Genomic DNA, 16990 nt, shown 5'->3' with positions numbered 1-16990 from the left:
TTCCTAGAGCAATCAGCCCCTGATATCAGAAAGAAATTGTCTTAGGTTGCAGGATAAACTTGCAACAGTCGGGAATGACAGGGACCTGGGGCATCTACCCTAGCAGGTCCACTGGTTGAAATAAAGCTAGGAAACAAAGAAAGAGGCTTGAATTTTTTGTTGGTTGCAGGAGCTTCTTTCTCTGTGTTGCAGGAGCTTCTTTCTCTGTGTTAATTCAAAAATTGATTCTGGAAAAACGTTGAGTCTGTATATGTAATAGGAGCAACTGGCCAACAGGAAAAGGCGTTTTTTGCAATGCTTGATATTTAAATTGGGAAAAATGATTGGAATTCATCAATTTTTATACTTACCCAGTTTGCTAAGGCCCTTATTAGGAAGAGACTTGCTGGGAAAATTGGATGCAAAAATTTCTTTTGAACAAGGAAAAATGGAAATCATATTAAACTCTTAAATCTATGTAATTATGAACCAAGTGACCAGGAGTCTGGGCTACAGGAATACCTGGGAGAGCAAAGAATGTAGTACCTGAAAAAATTGATTTAAAGGAAAATACTCCCAAGACATGCCAAAAGCAATACCCACTAAAGCTGGAAGACGGAAGAGGAATGGAAGGAATAATTAAAAACTTTCAGAATATAACACTTCATATAGGCCTAGTTAGAAAGGCAGATGGAACATATCGTATAGTCCAGGATTTAAGGAGACTCTGTAGTAGCCAACCCCTATAACTGTTTGACAAAATTGGAAAACAGTCAAGTTTGGTTTACGGTACTAGATTTAAAGGATGCCTTTTTCTGCCTGCCTGTGGCAACTGAAAGCCAGAAATTCTTTGCCTTTGAATGGGAAAATCATACTAAAGGACAAAAAACTCAGCTTACTTGGACTGTGTTACCACAGGGGTTCAAGAATAGCCCCACCATATTCGGGAAACAACTAGTCTGTGATCTTGAAGCTTGAAAGACCCCTTCGGGAAAAGGGGACACTGTTGCAACTGAAGAAGAAAAAGAATGTGTAGAATGGACCATTAGTTTACTACATTTTTTTGGCACTAATACTGTGAACCCTGCCTCTTAGTAACAGAGTTTCCAGATTACCCATTCACGATTGCATCAAGACCATGGACACAGTATACTGCAGCTGACCAGACTTAAAGGATACATCCCTAGAAGAGGGGGAGGATTGGTATATAGATGGCAGCAGCTTCATCTGCTAGGGATTTCACCTCACAGGATATGTGGTAACAAACATCAGCCCAGAAGGTGGAAAACATCGCCTTGATAAGAGCTTTTGAGCTGGCCAAACATTTGGACAGATTTGAAATATGCCTTTGGTGTGGTGCATGCACACGGGGTAATTTGGAAGGAGAGAGGACTTTTATCTTCCTCGATTAAACATGCAGAGGAGATACTGAAGTTACTCCAAGCAGTATACCTGCCTACTAAAGTTGCCATTTTGCACTGTAAAGGACATCAAGCAGGGGATACTGATATTGTAAATACTGATATGATATGGATACTGATATGGTAAAAAGACTGGCTGATGCAGGAGCCAAAGGGGTGGCAGAACGGGTATCTGAGAGTCAGATTTTGGCACTAGTACCAGGAACAGAAAACCAGGCATTAACAAAAGCTTTAGAAAATGAAGTAGAATATTCTAAGATGTAAAAAGAAAATGTTACCTACAGGTTTAATGTAAATAAATGATGGGAGAATTGATACCATATTAAATTGAATAGTAATTGGAGAACATAAAAAAGTATGCTGAGGAGCTGAAGTAATGTAACAGTTTTTAAATAGAAAACGGATAGGACCTAATTTGTATACCATTGTTAGACAGGTATAAAAGTAAGCCACAGACAGGAATCAAGCTCCAAACAATGGTAAATTAATTTTTTTTGAAATCCCAAGAAAAGTGGGGTATCAGTATTTACTGGTATTAACTGACACCTTTTCAGGATGGCCAGAAGCATTCCCGACCAGAACAGCCAAGGCTCGGGAGGTAACTAAGATATTACTACAAGAAATAATACCTCGTTTTGGAGTTCCAGCAACTATATCCTCTGGCAGGGTACCACACTTTATCTCAAGAGTGGTACAACAAATTAGCCACCATTTGGGTATAGACTGGCAACTTCATACTCCATATCGCCCTCAGTTGAGTGGCCAGGTAGAAAAAATGAACCACTTAATCAAACAACAAATTGTGAAACTGGGACAAGAAGCAAATTTGGTCTGGCCTCGGTCTCTTCCTTTAGCCGTTTTGCACATACCAAGAGCAAAGGAAGGGCTAAGCTCCTTTGAAATCTTACATGGACGACCCTATGGAATACAAAGAGGAATGTCCTTGCAAACTGGGGATGAAATTATGACCTCCTATATGGTGGCCTTACGTAAACAGCTCAATGAAATTGGAAAGCATGTGAGTGGGACTCGGGGTAGAGGGTTAGATGGACCAGTGCACAATAGACAACCTGGAGAGTGTGTGTATGTAAAGTCTCTTGCAGAGAAGACTTTGGAACCACAGTGGGAAGGACCATTCCAGATACTCCTTACCTCTTTCACAGTGATCAAAATCAAGGAGCAGAATGCCTGGATCCATCACACCAGAGTGAAAAAGACACCCAAGACCCCATGGAAGGTTACTCAGGTGTAACCTGGAAGGTGTAACCAGGTGTAACAAGGAAGCTGAACAGTGGGAGCACAGTACCTAAAAAGTGGAACATGTCCATTTGGCAATTGTGAACATCTAGGGCAGAGATATGAACTACTCCCACTTGAAAATGTTAACATATACATCAGATGCTAACTTCCTGTGTATATGTTAAGAAACAAAAACAGATTGAGGCTGCAGTAGCTCAAGATGATACATCCTGGGGATTTACAGATTTGGTACAAAAATTGACTTCCTGGTTGCCAAAATTAACATGGCTGATGCAACTGTTTATCACAATAATCGTGGTCGTATTTTTATCCATGGTTCTTTGCGTGGTGAACTGATGTACCTTATGGTGTTTTGAGAGTACAGGAAACTCCTACAGCAAGTGGAAGAAGAACCAGCTCAGACGGAAACTGGAGTCTAACAAATATTTTGAAAGAAAGATAGGGAAACACTGTATTGAACCTAGAAATAGTAAAAGAATTTACTTTTTAGAAAAGGGGGGACTGAGAGAGGGAGTTAGGAGAATCTTAGCAAATAGAGCGCTGACAGTATCAAACTAGTGGATGCTACTTAGTGTCTTTGCTAACTATTGTACATTGCGCAAATTAATTAAAGCAAGAAGCCTTGGGCCACTTACCAAGGTTAGTCTCTTGATAAGAGTGTGAGCCTGTCTTAAGAAACTGGCAGAAACTGGTCCTGCGGATGGACAAGAGCCAAGGAGCAACTGAGTCTGTGCAAGGACAAGAGGTCAACGAGGAAGAGTCACCAACCTTCATCCCCATGACCCCCGGCAACCACCACCAGGAGATACTGCGCAAGCGCAGATGGGAGGAGCTTATGGAAATGACTTCTTGAACTAATTTTAATATGAAGCGGGGACAGGTTATGCATATGTATAGGCGCATTGTGAAACTTCATGCGTATGTAATGCTTTACTGCATATAACCATGGCAAGTTGCCACATCACGTGCGCACGACTTTGGTGGGACTACCCCCCTTGCTGCCCAGCACTGAATAAACATACCTACTTTACAATCTTACTGTTTGTGGAGTCTGTTTTCTGCAAGTCAAAACCACCAACCTTATCAGTCTCTGTTAATATGTCAGCCTGTACATTACAGCAGCTGAGGAGCCAGCACACATTTGTGTCTGCTGTCACTCCTCCATGGTGGCCATTTCTGGCAGGGAGGCAGAGGACAGCTGGAGGTTGTGGCTTCTAAAATTGCTCTAGTGTGCATTGCCAGGGCTTGTCATCTGTGCACAGGGAGAACTCCAGCAAAAGTTGTTGCATGGCATAACAATTTTACTCACTGATCAAGTGGCAAAATCCAGAAAAACAACACCGGCAGTTTGTTACAGGAATCTCATTTAGGTCCCTGCATTAGCAGGGAGTACAGAGGCTTCTCCTCCCTCTTCTCCACTCCATTGGTGTAAACAGCTTCACTGTTTCTGAAGCCAGTTTATAGTAAGGAGTCCTAAGCTACTAACAAACAGTAATTCCCACACATTGGAGTCATAAAGTACACAGAATTTTACATACACATACACTGCATTTTTGTAAACTTTTCTTGCGTTCACGTATTCTTGCAAGTCCACACAGCTCAGATGTTATCAAGACACTGGATATTATATGCACCTGTGTATAAGTTGAGCCTGGTATCTGAAAAGAGGCTTTGTTCCAGTCTGTCTGCAGAATCTGCAATCATTCTTCCATCTTTGCGAAGGATAATTTATATACAGATAAACTAGAACAGAGTGGAATTGGTGTTGTTGACTTCCCAGCCACTCCCTGAAGAGAGAACAGCAATTTCCACTGGAGTGGGACTCAGCATTTGAGGTCTAAACCTCATTATGCTGATATCTGTGCAAGTTCTATTTTTAAATGAAGGCATTCATTTTTGCAGACACCCTTTCCATCGTCAGAATAAAGCACATAATTGGTTGCAATTATTTCTGTCTTATCTGATATACATATACACCATCACAGGTAGCAGAAATACTCATCTGCATGTTTTGTGATTCAGACACTAGGAGACACTGGTCTGCAGATCCTGTGGTGAAGAAGAATGGGTTATTTCCAGGTCTAGAAAGCAGATTCCTAGCACACAGCAACTTTGTCTAAAATAAGGAGCTCCAGTATAGCTGTAGATACACAATAGATTGTCACAGAGGTTATTCCTGTTACATTAAGTAAAGTTTTTTGGCTTGTACTAGCTGTTCCTCCTCCAGCTTGGTAGCTGGTGGCTCTCATTCAGCTAGATTCGGCATTGGCATGTATATACACTTGGGTGTTAAAAACATGGCCTTAGAACCCAACAGCTTTGCCTTTAGGGGCTGGCAGTGGTTTTCTCATGCAGCAAAGGAGACAGACTGTGCCTAGGAATGGGAGTAGGATTCACTGCTGTCTTTTGAAACTTCAGAAGCCTTTTGGGCAGGTGGTAAGGATGTATTGCTCTTATGCCCTCAGGATTAAACAACTTCAGTGGATTTTTGATGCCAATGAAGTTTTCTGACTCACATTCACAGGAACGGGGGGAAAATTCTGTCTTCCTCTGCAGAACTTCCACTGCAGATGTCTACTCTCTCTAGTCGTGTCTTCTTGTGGCTTAGCACATTTTGTAGGTTGTGGTTTTCTGTATGACACAGACTAGGACTCCTCAGCATGGAGCTGCTGAGAGCTGTAAAATAGAAGTCTACAAAATCCCAAGTGAACAGTGGATGGAAGAGTGACTGTATCATCTGTTGCAATGCAAGAACAAAGGAACATCACATTACACTATCTGTTTGCAGCCTCTAAGAAGACAAAAGGAGTCCTTTTTCACACAGTGGGTATTTAGATGAAGAACTTACAGCCATAGGATGGTGTCAATACCAGCACAGGGGAAGAAAAAAAAAATTAAGTACTATTAAACACAAAGATACTCACATAGTCCTGTGCTCTCAATTGTATTCTTGCACAAGCATTTCTACTATTCCTCCTCTACTCTGCCGTGGTCAGGCCTCACCTGGAGTACTGTGTCCAGTTCTGGGCTCCCCGGTACAAAAAAGACAGGGATCTCCTGGAAAGAGTCCAGCAGAGGGCCACTAAGATGACACAGGGCCTGGAGCATCTTCCCTACAAGTAAAGGCTGAGAGACCTGGGTCCGTTCAGCCTGGAGAAAAGAAGACTAAGAGGGAATCTTATTAATGTTTATAAATATCTTAAGTGTGGGAGACAGTGGGATTTGGCCAACCTCTTTTCAGGGGTTTGTGGGGACAGGACAAAGGGTAATGGCCACAAAATGGAGCACAGGAAGTTCCGCACCAACATGCGAAAGAACTTCTTCATGGGAAAGGTGACAGAGCACTAGAACAGGCTGCCCAGGGAGGTTGTGGAGTCTCCTTCTCTGGAGATATTCAAGGCCCATCTGGACGCCTACCTGGGCAGCCTGCTCTAAGGAAGCTGCTTTGGCAGGGGGGGTGGATCCGATGATCTCTCAAGGCCCCTTCCAACCCCTACAATTCTGTGATTCTGTGTGATTCTGTGATTTGTTATAGGCTGCTGTCAGAAACAGCTCACTGGGTCAGACAGTGGTTTGATTTCATGCCATCTATCTGCAGTTCTGTCTTAAATTAGGAGGTGTGGGTAGTGAATAGGACCTGTGTCTGAAGACTACAAGGCTTGAATTGGCGGTCTCCAAAATGAGCAAGCCATAATGCACGGAACACATCTTTTATTCAATAAGCAAGCAAGCGCAGAAGTATAATGTGTAGTGCTTACTATTCATACAGTACTAAAAATATAAAAATAGAAATAAAATTTCACTGAAAGCATTTTCACTCACAAATATACAAGGAAAAGTGCTGTCAAGCCACATCATGCTACACCACTTGCCAGTTAAACTGACAGTTTGTTTCCCAACAAAACTGAAACACCAAAAATCTGCTAGTTTTTCCTCATGGCTTTTGGCGAGACTGAATATTTGACTAGCAAAAATAGGCCTCCTGCCACTGAGAACCTAAAAGGCATTGATGTCATTACCTAACAGAATAAAATAATTCTGTAAAGTTTTACAGTAATAGGAGCCTGCTTCAGGCTGTTTGTGTACCTGTCATCGAAAATAAAAGAAATCAACTTTCCTCCTGATCACAATCCAGACCAACAAGCCATGGCTAACAATTACTGAAACTATTCTGCATCAATATTTGTACAATACTCCCACCTGGTGGTGTATTTTTAAACTCTCTTCCCTCATTGCTGCCATTCCCTCTGCCTGCTTACATTGTCACACATATCCACTTTATCTTAGGTCTGAGGGAGTCCAGTAGCACAGAGAACAGTGCTGAATGCCGTTAACTTTTGGTGGAACAGGAGGATATCCAGCACCTTATCTTCTCTGACTGTATCTAATAGGTGAAATTCAGATCTGCACAGTAAACCAACATGAGTTAGAGACTGATTCCTGAAAAAAGACCTCTGCACCAGATAGATGCCTTGGTCCCCATTTTGAGGGACTAAGCTAGAGCTGCAGGCTGAAAGCTTCTGTTTGCTGACCTTCTGGATGGAGCTGAACTTCTTCCATCAAGAAGACTGCTGCATGCAGCCATCCATGATCCATGAAAGCATGCATGAGCTTGGGGATTAGTGACAATCACAGCTATATTTCATAACAAGGCCTGTCTTGCAGAGTGTACCAGTACACAGAACCTACTCAGAAATTATAGAGATAAGGGTGTGCAGAACTTAATGTGAATCCGACTTTGATCATTTATTTTGGAATGGGATTTATTTATACTTGATTTACCAGCTATAAAAATAAATGTGATGATTAACCCCTGAGATCATTCTAGCATACAGTTTTGGCCTGTTACTTGTTCCCCTCTGAAATAATTTATTTGGTTTATGGACATTTATTTAGGTCTTTATGAAAAGCTTTATAAAACATTAAATAAGCAAGATGGGCCTGAAAAGGTGTACATTCTAGTTGCACATATGATACATACCTTATACATAATACAATTTCTTAGCAGCTGAATGTTCTAGTGTTGTCTAGGAAGTTCTTGCATGTGGACAAGTAATTAAAATACCAGAAAATGAACAGCTGTTTAGGATCAAAGATAATCGTATCTGGTTTACACTTAAATTGTTTAAGGTTTTCTTAGATTGTTTACTTGATCTACGGTTTATTTTGATTGTTTTTCTTTCTTTAAATCTTGTTACACATAATAGCTACAGTAGTTTGTCCAGCAGGTAATAAATGAATGCATAAAGCACTTCTAGCTACATTTGGATATCATATGCATGCATTTTTATAAATAAAAATCAAATGTGAGGTCACATTTTCCCATCTTCTGTTTATAAACTAAATCAAATTTCTCATTCATAGAAACAGTGAAGATGTCTTTCCATAGCCCAACTCGACCTGAAACACAGAGAGGGAACAGTCAGACAGTGGAGAGAACACCAAATTTTTACAGTCTAATTGTGCAGGGCACCAAGAATAATTTGTGAGAAGCTGATCAGTCTTAACTTTCACTGAAACCTCAATGAGACCTGATACTATTCATTATCTTCCCCAATCACCCCTGCCATAACCTCTGTGAGGACTTCCTCTGTGAGGACTTAAAAAAAAAAAAAAAGTGCCCTATGCCTTGTCATCTGCACTGGAAGAGTATTATAAAAGAAAAATTCAGATTTTTATGAGATACTGCTCCAGCCTTAATTAACTATAAATACAGATTTTGTTTTGGATATTAACTTACAAGTTGATTTCTGGTGTCAGTTCAAAATATGGATGCTTAATAATACCATCAGCTAACAACAATACATTTCAAAATGACCGTGCCTTCACCATATACTCACTGGAAAACAATTCAAAAGGTGCATGAAATACAGAACATTAAGCTGATTATTGAATTTTGATCACTGAGATAAAATACTAGAAATCAACTATGCTAAAAATTCATGTTTAAAGGTAAGTTCAACAGACCAATTTATGTTTCTTAGAATGGAAAGAAATGATTTGTAAAATACGAGTGAATGCCCAGATTGTATCTATTGACAAGATATTGACAAGAACACATGCCATGCAACCAGTTTATGACATTTAAGTTTTAATTTTGTACATGAGGAAGAGGAATCTTTTGGTGGATACAGTATGGACACTGAACACTTTTACCTTGTATGGAGTATTCTTCTACTTTACTGAACCCAACTAGTAATACAACCTGATGACATTGCTGAAGTCACCAGTCAAAGGCTACAGTCCCCTTAGCAACTGTTACTCTGCAACAAATTTTAACTTGTATTCCTGTTGGGTTACTTATTGATGAATAAGCCCCAAGGAGTAACCAGACTGAGATAAACAATTCTCTTCTCATTTATACTGGGTATAAATAAAGACAAAATCCAGGCTTGTTCAGCTGGAATAAATTAAAGGAAAACTGAGACTATGCTACCCTGAGACTATGCTACCACAGTTTAATCATAACAGCAAGAACAAAACTACATGCAGGGAACTTAATTAAACATCTGATGCATAAGAAGAACATCTATTTAATTAACATTGCTTTTATGCAGCAACTCTATCATTGAATCCAAAGACAAAACTGTCTGAAACTTCTATAAATTAGACATTAACATGATGATATAGTATGTGTGACAAGGGCCACTTAATGAAATCAGGATTTTCCTATAACTCCTGAAGGTATGATAGTGTTGCGGTTTGTTTCAGGATCAAAAGGGTCAAAAGAACCTGAAACTGACTAAAAATGCATCATTTTGTTTTTGCCAAGTTTGTCCCGTATCAAACAGACCATTAAGAAATGTCTTGCAATCAGAAACATCTGATAGTTTTATTCTGGTAACTCTAATTGCATAAAGTACAGCAGAAAACATAAAAGCCTGTATTTATCTTTCAATAATGTTAAGAAGTATTTTCTTCCTCTACTTGGGAAAGAGGAATGTTTTTATTTCTGAATCTCCCTAACAGCACATATGAACAAATCACAGGTTTTACAAAACAAATGCAGTGGATTATTTGTAATTTTTTTTTTAAACCACATGAATTTATAGGTTGTCAAAAAAAGTCACCCACCTGGTTTATGATTTGAATCATGCAATTGTGTAACTTATGATGTGATATGAGTCAAATGTAAATAATATATCTAATCATTGCTCTGCTTTCACAGCAGCTCATGGTTATCTTCAGAGTATAGATCAATGTGCTAAAAGAAAAAAATGAAGAACTAAAATAAAGCAAAATAAATGTAACTAATGACAAATTAAAAATATTTGAAACAAATTCCAATAAACTGTCATGTAACCGCCACAATTCTGTCACAGAAATGAACAGAAGAACAAAGCACTGTTAATGAAGCTACATTCTGAAGTAACAAAATATTGTAAAAGCCAGAGACAAGTGAACAAAAGAAATTCAAAATAAGGATTTATTTTTTAAAAAGCACACAGTGAACAAGTGACAAAATATTAAATCAGCTGTTGTAGCTCCCTTCCTTCTTTATTACAAAATGGAAGTATCTTTTTGAAAGGTTTGTTAGAAGAGAGCAGTAAGAGGCTCTGACCCTTGGCTGGGGCTTGCAGGCTCCACTACAGAACAATGAACACTAATACCATGCACAGAATGGTACGTGCAAAAGTGGGCATCACCCAGTTTATCTGGATGGAGATGACCTGGGGAGCAGTGGCAGTGGTTGACCTTTCTGCGTGTTGAAGGACTCAGCAGCTGTGTTCCCTTCTCTCTGGTTTCTCTGATATTGCAGCCTCACCTTTCTCTCACAACCGCCTTGCTGGCTTTCACTGGGCAAAAAGGAGGGATTTTGGCTGTGCACAGCATGTAGCTGTGCTGCTGCTCCACAGATCTCCAGGTAGCAGAGGTTAGATACAAATCTAGGTTTTTGTGTTACTTCATACAATTGAACTGAAGAAAATGTGGCTCTGTTGTTTGTAAGATCTTAAACTTATATCAAACACTTGATCTGAGGCATTCAAGATGCCTTACCAGACTCATTTTTTGATCTTGCCTTCACAGCAGAGAAGTGAGGTGATAATATGAGTTTGGTAATCTGCTGTAAAATTCTATGGCAAATGAGATGGTCTCTTTTTTATAAAAGATACAACCTGTATTACATGTTGAATTTTTCAGTTTGAAAAAGCAAGAGGAGGGCAGGATGAGAGTTGAAAGTAAGATATCTAAGAGCAGAAAAAACACACTATGCAGTAGAGACTACCAAAGACTTCACTGGAAAACAATCTCTGTAACTACAAACTTCTTTGTCTTCACCAAAATTTTACCTCAAGCCAGCAAACTTCAGATAGTTATTTCAAGAACTAATTATTTATCATAACATAACTGAACTGGGACAAAAAAAAGGTGCCATATCACAGTTATGGCAGAACCACCCACAGGAAATCAGGTTCCAGGTCCTACAGTACTAACTGGAATGTACAGCTCCTATGTAACATACAAAAAGCCTTTCTGTACTATTTTTACAAAGTCACACATAAAAGCAAGGAGGTCTGAGCAATAGCTTTTGTAAAGTGTGACATTCTGAAATGTTTGTGCCAACATACAAACAGCACAAGTTACTGACGGGCAGTTACCCTGACCAGTCTGTGCAGGGGAATGAAAATTGGCATAAGGCTCTGCCAAGAAAGACAAAGGTCAAAGAATAGCAGTGATCTGCTTCCATGGGAAACAGATCCTCTCAAACAAACCTGACTGAATGTTCATAAGATTACAGTCTGACTGAGTAAAGGTGAATGCAAAGATACAATGGACTTCTGTAAGGCATGTGACGTGTTTTTTTAATGCAATTACATAATGTTGTATTGGATTTATGTGGAAAGGTTTGGGGAGGGTGAAGGGGGACTGCAAGGCTGGCTTCTGTGAGAAGAGATAAGGAGCTGCCTGCCATGTTGGACAGAGTCAGTTCCAGCTGTCTCCAAAACACTGTTGGCCAGAGCTGAACACCATTAGCTGGTGGTACCTCTGTGATAACATTATTAAAAAAGGGAGAGAAAACTGCTGTGAAGCAGCTGTGAAAAAAAATTAGAAAAATGCAAGAGAACCAACCCTGCACACAACAAAGTCAGTGAAAAAGAAGGGGGTGGAGGTGCTTCACATGCCAGAGCAGAGATTCCCCTGCAGTCCATGTAGAATACTGTGGTGAAACAGGTTGTTCCCCCACAGCTAAGGGAGGACCATGTCGGAACACTGCCATGCTGCAGCCCATGGGTACCCAGTCTCTTCCTAAAGGACTGTACCCAATGGATAGGACCCATGCTTGAGCAGTTCTTGAAGAACTGCAACCCACTGCAAGGACCCATGTTGGACCAATTTGTGAAGGACTGTATCCTGTGGGACAGACCCCACACCAGAGCAGCAGCAAAGTGAAAGGAGAAAGCAGCAGCAGAGAGGAACTGTTATGAACAGACCACAACCTCCATTCCCCCCTGCATCACTCAGGGTGGGGAGGAGGTAGAAGAGTCAGCAGTGAAATCAAGCCTAGGAAGAAGCAACAAAAGGTAGGTTTAGTTTTGTCTTTGTTTCCCACCATCCTACTCTATTTTTAACTTGCAATAAATTAATCTTCTCCAGGTCAAGTCTGTTTTGCCTGTGATGGTAATTGGTGAGCAAACTCCCCAACTTTATCTTGACCCACAAGTTTTTTCATCCTTTTTTCTCCTCCTGTATCACTGAGAAAGGGGAGTCAGAGAGCAGCTTGGTAGGCATCTCGCAGCCAGCCAAGGTTAACACTGCCTCCCCCCCAGTCAATAAAATGCATGATAAATGAATAAACAATTGGCTTACTCAAAATTAGCAGTGAAGATGGACTAATGATGTTTTATATTCTTATCAGAGATTTGAGAATTATAAAAATTACAGCTAATAAAATTCACACATAACAAGAAGATTGGCTGAGAGAAGTAATATGGAAGGGGCTCCTACACAGAAGCTTAAGAACAAAGCATTCAGGTCATGCTCCCTGAATAAGGGACAATAACATTTCTAACATTTCAACCAGTTCCTCTGAAAAGACTGTGTGGTCACGATAAGCATGAGCTTCATGTTTGATGCTGTAGCAAAAAGTGCTAATGTGGCCACAGATGGACAAAGGAGGGAGAGGGAAACAAAGTTAAAGTTAAAACTGAATTAAATCAGTGGATAAAGTGATTTTTATCCTGAACAAGGCACTTGTGACAATGACATAGGAAATCTCCATCTCATTCTTTATGCTCTTGTTTTTAAAAAGAGCTCTTAAGTGTTGTAATGCAGCCCACAGAAAATAAGTAGAGGGAGACTTCTTGAGTCCACTTTCCTATGCTTATCAGAAAGAAGACTGAGAAAGGACTTGATTTCTTGGCATTGTTGAAATACAGATATATCAGCAGATCAAAGGACACTTCAGGTTCCTAGAGAAAGGCCTCACAAGAATAAACATCTATAAGCTACAAACATTTTAAACAGCTGAGAGACAATGAAAAACAGACATAAGGAAAACTAGAAGTTCTTCTCATTTGATACCTTGAAACTAGAATGATTTGCTATTCTAGAAAATCTGATATAATGAAACACAAGGGTTTAGGCCAGGACAAATGAAATTGTATGGGCTTTGGCATGCCAAATGTCAGAAGGAGCCAAGCAATCTTCCCAGCATTAACAGCTCAATCAGTTGAAGTAAGCCAAAAAGACATCTTGTCTTCTCCAACAGAGCAGTTTGGATGATGCTCAATATGCACTGTTGATCCTGAATGTTTCCATTCTTTTAATCACTTCCACCTGACTTTATTCCGAAACAAACCTCAAAATTGTACCAGTTTCCTCACATCATTTATAGAGCAATATTTTGCAAACATCTTAGAGTATCTTGGATGTTACTAAGCTGTCAGATGCTTCTTGCAACTTCCACTCTTTTAAGTTTTACTGTGGGTTTTAAACATACCCCTGCCAACAGGAAGCGCTTCTGCATTACAGCACTGATCAATGAGTTGATGGCAGTGTTCCACCATGGATTCCAACTGTGCTTTGTCATAAGAAACTCCCAAAAACCTCACCAGTTGCTCCACCATTGTTGCTAGGTCCTGTAAGAGAGCATTTAAAGATGAGTTTATTTTACAGTATTTTAAATGATTTTTTTTTGTATGAGTTTAAATACTTCAAAGTGAATTACGTCCTGATGAGTGGGAAAAATATCAATGAAAAAGTTGCAGAAACATCACCATAAAAATTTTCCCACCTTCCTATTTGCTGAAAGTAAACCCACATATTCCAAGTAAATAGGGGAGAACAGATAGGAAGCGGAGTGATGCTGTGATGCCACCAGCTTTCAGCAGCATCCCTCACTGAGGGGTTAGGAATATACTGTTATTCAAAATAATGGGTTTGAAATCATTGTTACTGAATTATTCTGATTATATTACACCTTTTAGCATCCAGCTCCATGAGAAGGTTTAAGAAAAAATACAAGCTGGAATTTATATAAATGTGCATTTTGAAATATTCTCACTAATTCTCAAAAATATATTATTGCAATAGGAAATGGAAATTGATGTTCTATGTAGTATTTCCATTACATTTCTGATTTAAAATACAGTGGATTTGTTAGCCAACGCACTGTAAGGACGTTAGAATTATGTTCACCTTATGCTACATGATCATCCCCAATTAAGACTGATTCCCATATGACAGTAAGAACAATCAAATAATCAGAATAAGTGCCAAATATATAGGATAAACCCCCTGATGAGAGTGTGATACCTCTGTTCTCATTGATACAATGCACACAGTAAGACATTTATTTTAAGTGAACACCCAATGTTGAGGGTACCAAGCATTGAGCAGTTACACCTCTCTGCCTTCTGTGCGAGCAATGGAGCACCTACACATGCAGGTGGATTCCTGAGTAAATTACTGCTTCTACAAAAGTGCTGACAGTACATGGAACAAATTGAATGCCAGTGCTTTAAAAATGGTATCAGACATTAGGAAGCTCAACTATGGAAACATGAACCATTTTTTTCCCTTCATATGTTTTAAATGCTACAATGCTAAAAGCAATTAAAATACCTCTTTGCTACATGTAACCTACCTTGTGCATATCTTCATACTTGAGGAAAAGCATGTTGGCATCCATGTGATGTTCCCAAAACTCTTGGACATGTTCAAACCAAGAGCCATATCCTACTACAGGTACAGGAGATATTATGATAGGCATATACAAAAAAAATACTGTTATTAATTCCTCTTCAAAAAGTGAAAAAAAATAATTGGAGAGGTTCATAGCCCCAAAGGAACCACCTAGTTTTGACCCATTGCCATGCACATCAATTAATTTAATTGAAAAAGAGTGTTTCTATCAGTTTGGAATATTCAAAAGAGCTAACCTGTCATAAAAAATGTTCAACTGAAAATGTAACTATATTTCACTATGAACCTCTCTAGAGCTCAGTATTAGTAATGCTTGACTACTACACAGAAGTGGAGCCAACATAAACATAAATTATATAGTTTTGCAAAAGGCAGATTTTCAGTGGCTCTAACCTGTGTGAATTCCCGCAATTAGCATTATCACACTGCACCTTCCATCATCTAGAAGCTAGATACTCATTAGTGGAAAATTCCATAGAGCATCTTTTATGATGGACAAAAAACCTGCTAACAACCATTATCTTTTCTTAGTTAGTTAAGTATTGAGGAAACAGACTTAAGTTTTCTTCACTGTCATTCTCAGAAAACTGAAGATGTACTGACAGAATATTCTATTTATCATTACATCTTTTGTCCCCTCTAAAATTTAAGACCTATTCTCTTCTGTTGTAACTTTCTTAGTACTTCCATGCAACTGACACAGTTATGCCAGAACATGGTCTCAGGTATACTGTAGCCAAGGTGCTACACTGGGAAGGCCTACGTTCCCAATTCTGCTCCAGCAGTGGTTACTAGAAATTCTAACACGCACACTACCCCAAATTTTCTTCCTTTATTTTCCAGTTCTCTGATAAAGTCCATATTTGTGCTGATTTCAGTCCATCTGCATGTGTGTAGCAGAGGTACAGACACTAGCATTTATTACCCAGAGAGTATCTTTTGCTGCTAATATTACCAAAATGAAACCTGGAAGAGAAATGCATTCTGGATATTACTTTCTTACCAGTGATAAATTCCCCAAAAGTATGTCAGATAATCAAGGCAGGAGCTAAGCAAACACGGTGAGCAGTTTTACACATTTTCTCAGTATTTTTAGTCACATTTATCTCTACGGCAAACATCACTACAAAACATTTAACTTTTTAGCTTTGTATTTTGAAGCCACCTTTTCCCTTTGAAAAAGAACAATTTCATTTTGGTATATGAAAAGTTTTCAATGCACAGAAGTCAGTTTCATATGAAAAAGAATACAGAACTTCCCTTCTATATTAGGCCTTTTAATATATCTTTCATATGTCTCCAGTCTAGAAGTTCCTGCTCACAGGCTACAGACAAGATTCCCATTCCTGGGGAATGTAGAAGAAAAAACTGAAGGTGCACTAGAACAGAAGGAGATCATTCACCCTCCCTGCACAAAAGAAAATGACAGAGGTTATAAAGCCTGTTAACTAACCTCCACTGGCAGGCTTTTACTTTTAAATTCCCTTTAGTATTATATTGCTTCTTTAGCATCAAGTCCTCCATATTCCAACTTTAAGGAAATTTGGATCTAGAAGAGATCCTGGTCTCAGAGCAGATCACAAGGTGTTGGGTGGCTTCTTAGCATCACATTAGGGTATCAGAGAAGATTTTGTAGAAAAAGAATACAGTAAAAAAATTGCTAATTTTTTTAATCTCACTAGCTACATGTAGCAATCCACTGGCAACAAGCCCAATGATAGCCAGTTATGTGAGAACATAGGGCTTGCCCTCCCCCTAAGTTTACTGAGTTGGTGCAACAGAGCTACTTATGGTAGTGCAGTTGGAATGGGAACAGTTGGTGGGTGTGTCACAATACAGCCCTTGCTCAAAGGAGTTACTGGGTATCCATCTACTGAGCTGCTGTAATGCAGGTTACTGTATTCTCATTTCAGTGGTATATTTTCAGACAGTAACAGCCTACAGCTGCTTTCTTACAGGGGCTCACTTCAACTTACTGATATATTTCTACTGATGTACTCCATGCACTCAGTCTCATGCAAAACTAGACATTTTTGTGCATTAACCGATATCTTGCTAGCAACTAATTTCAAGTTCCAGAATTAAATAAAAATATTAAAGGAATTACCATGGCAAATGTTTCTTGAGGAGCAGAAAGACTACTGAAGTAGGTAAGCACAGAGAACTGAAAGCAACAGGTGCCA

At 39.3% G+C, this 16990-nt stretch overlaps 1 protein-coding gene across 2 annotated transcripts in view; it reads right to left on the bottom strand.

Moving 5' to 3' along the window:
* Positions 1 to 6362: 6362 nt before the first annotated feature.
* The window catches only part of SULT4A1 (sulfotransferase family 4A member 1), a 33207-nt gene continuing 22579 nt past the window's right edge, over positions 6363 to 16990 (bottom strand). The window contains exons 5-8 of one of the 2 annotated variants that reach the window (XR_004779312.2): positions 14749 to 14843; positions 13603 to 13741; positions 9735 to 9864; positions 6363 to 8060 (exon numbers count right to left, since the gene is read on the bottom strand). Coding sequence is in view for 1 of the 2 variants with exons in the window: in XM_035550943.2 (XP_035406836.1) it covers positions 7948 to 8060; positions 13603 to 13741; positions 14749 to 14843 (347 nt within the window). In the remaining variant the exon portion in view is untranslated. The remainder of the gene's footprint in view (positions 8061 to 9734; positions 9865 to 13602; positions 13742 to 14748; positions 14844 to 16990) is intronic. The other variant, XM_035550943.2, reaches the window with a different exon arrangement.

Source organism: Cygnus atratus, chromosome 1, assembly GCF_013377495.2.
Source record: "Cygnus atratus isolate AKBS03 ecotype Queensland, Australia chromosome 1, CAtr_DNAZoo_HiC_assembly, whole genome shotgun sequence".
In the NCBI taxonomy this organism is placed as follows: Eukaryota; Metazoa; Chordata; class Aves; order Anseriformes; family Anatidae; genus Cygnus; species Cygnus atratus.
This window is presented reverse-complemented; position numbering and strand designations above follow the sequence as displayed.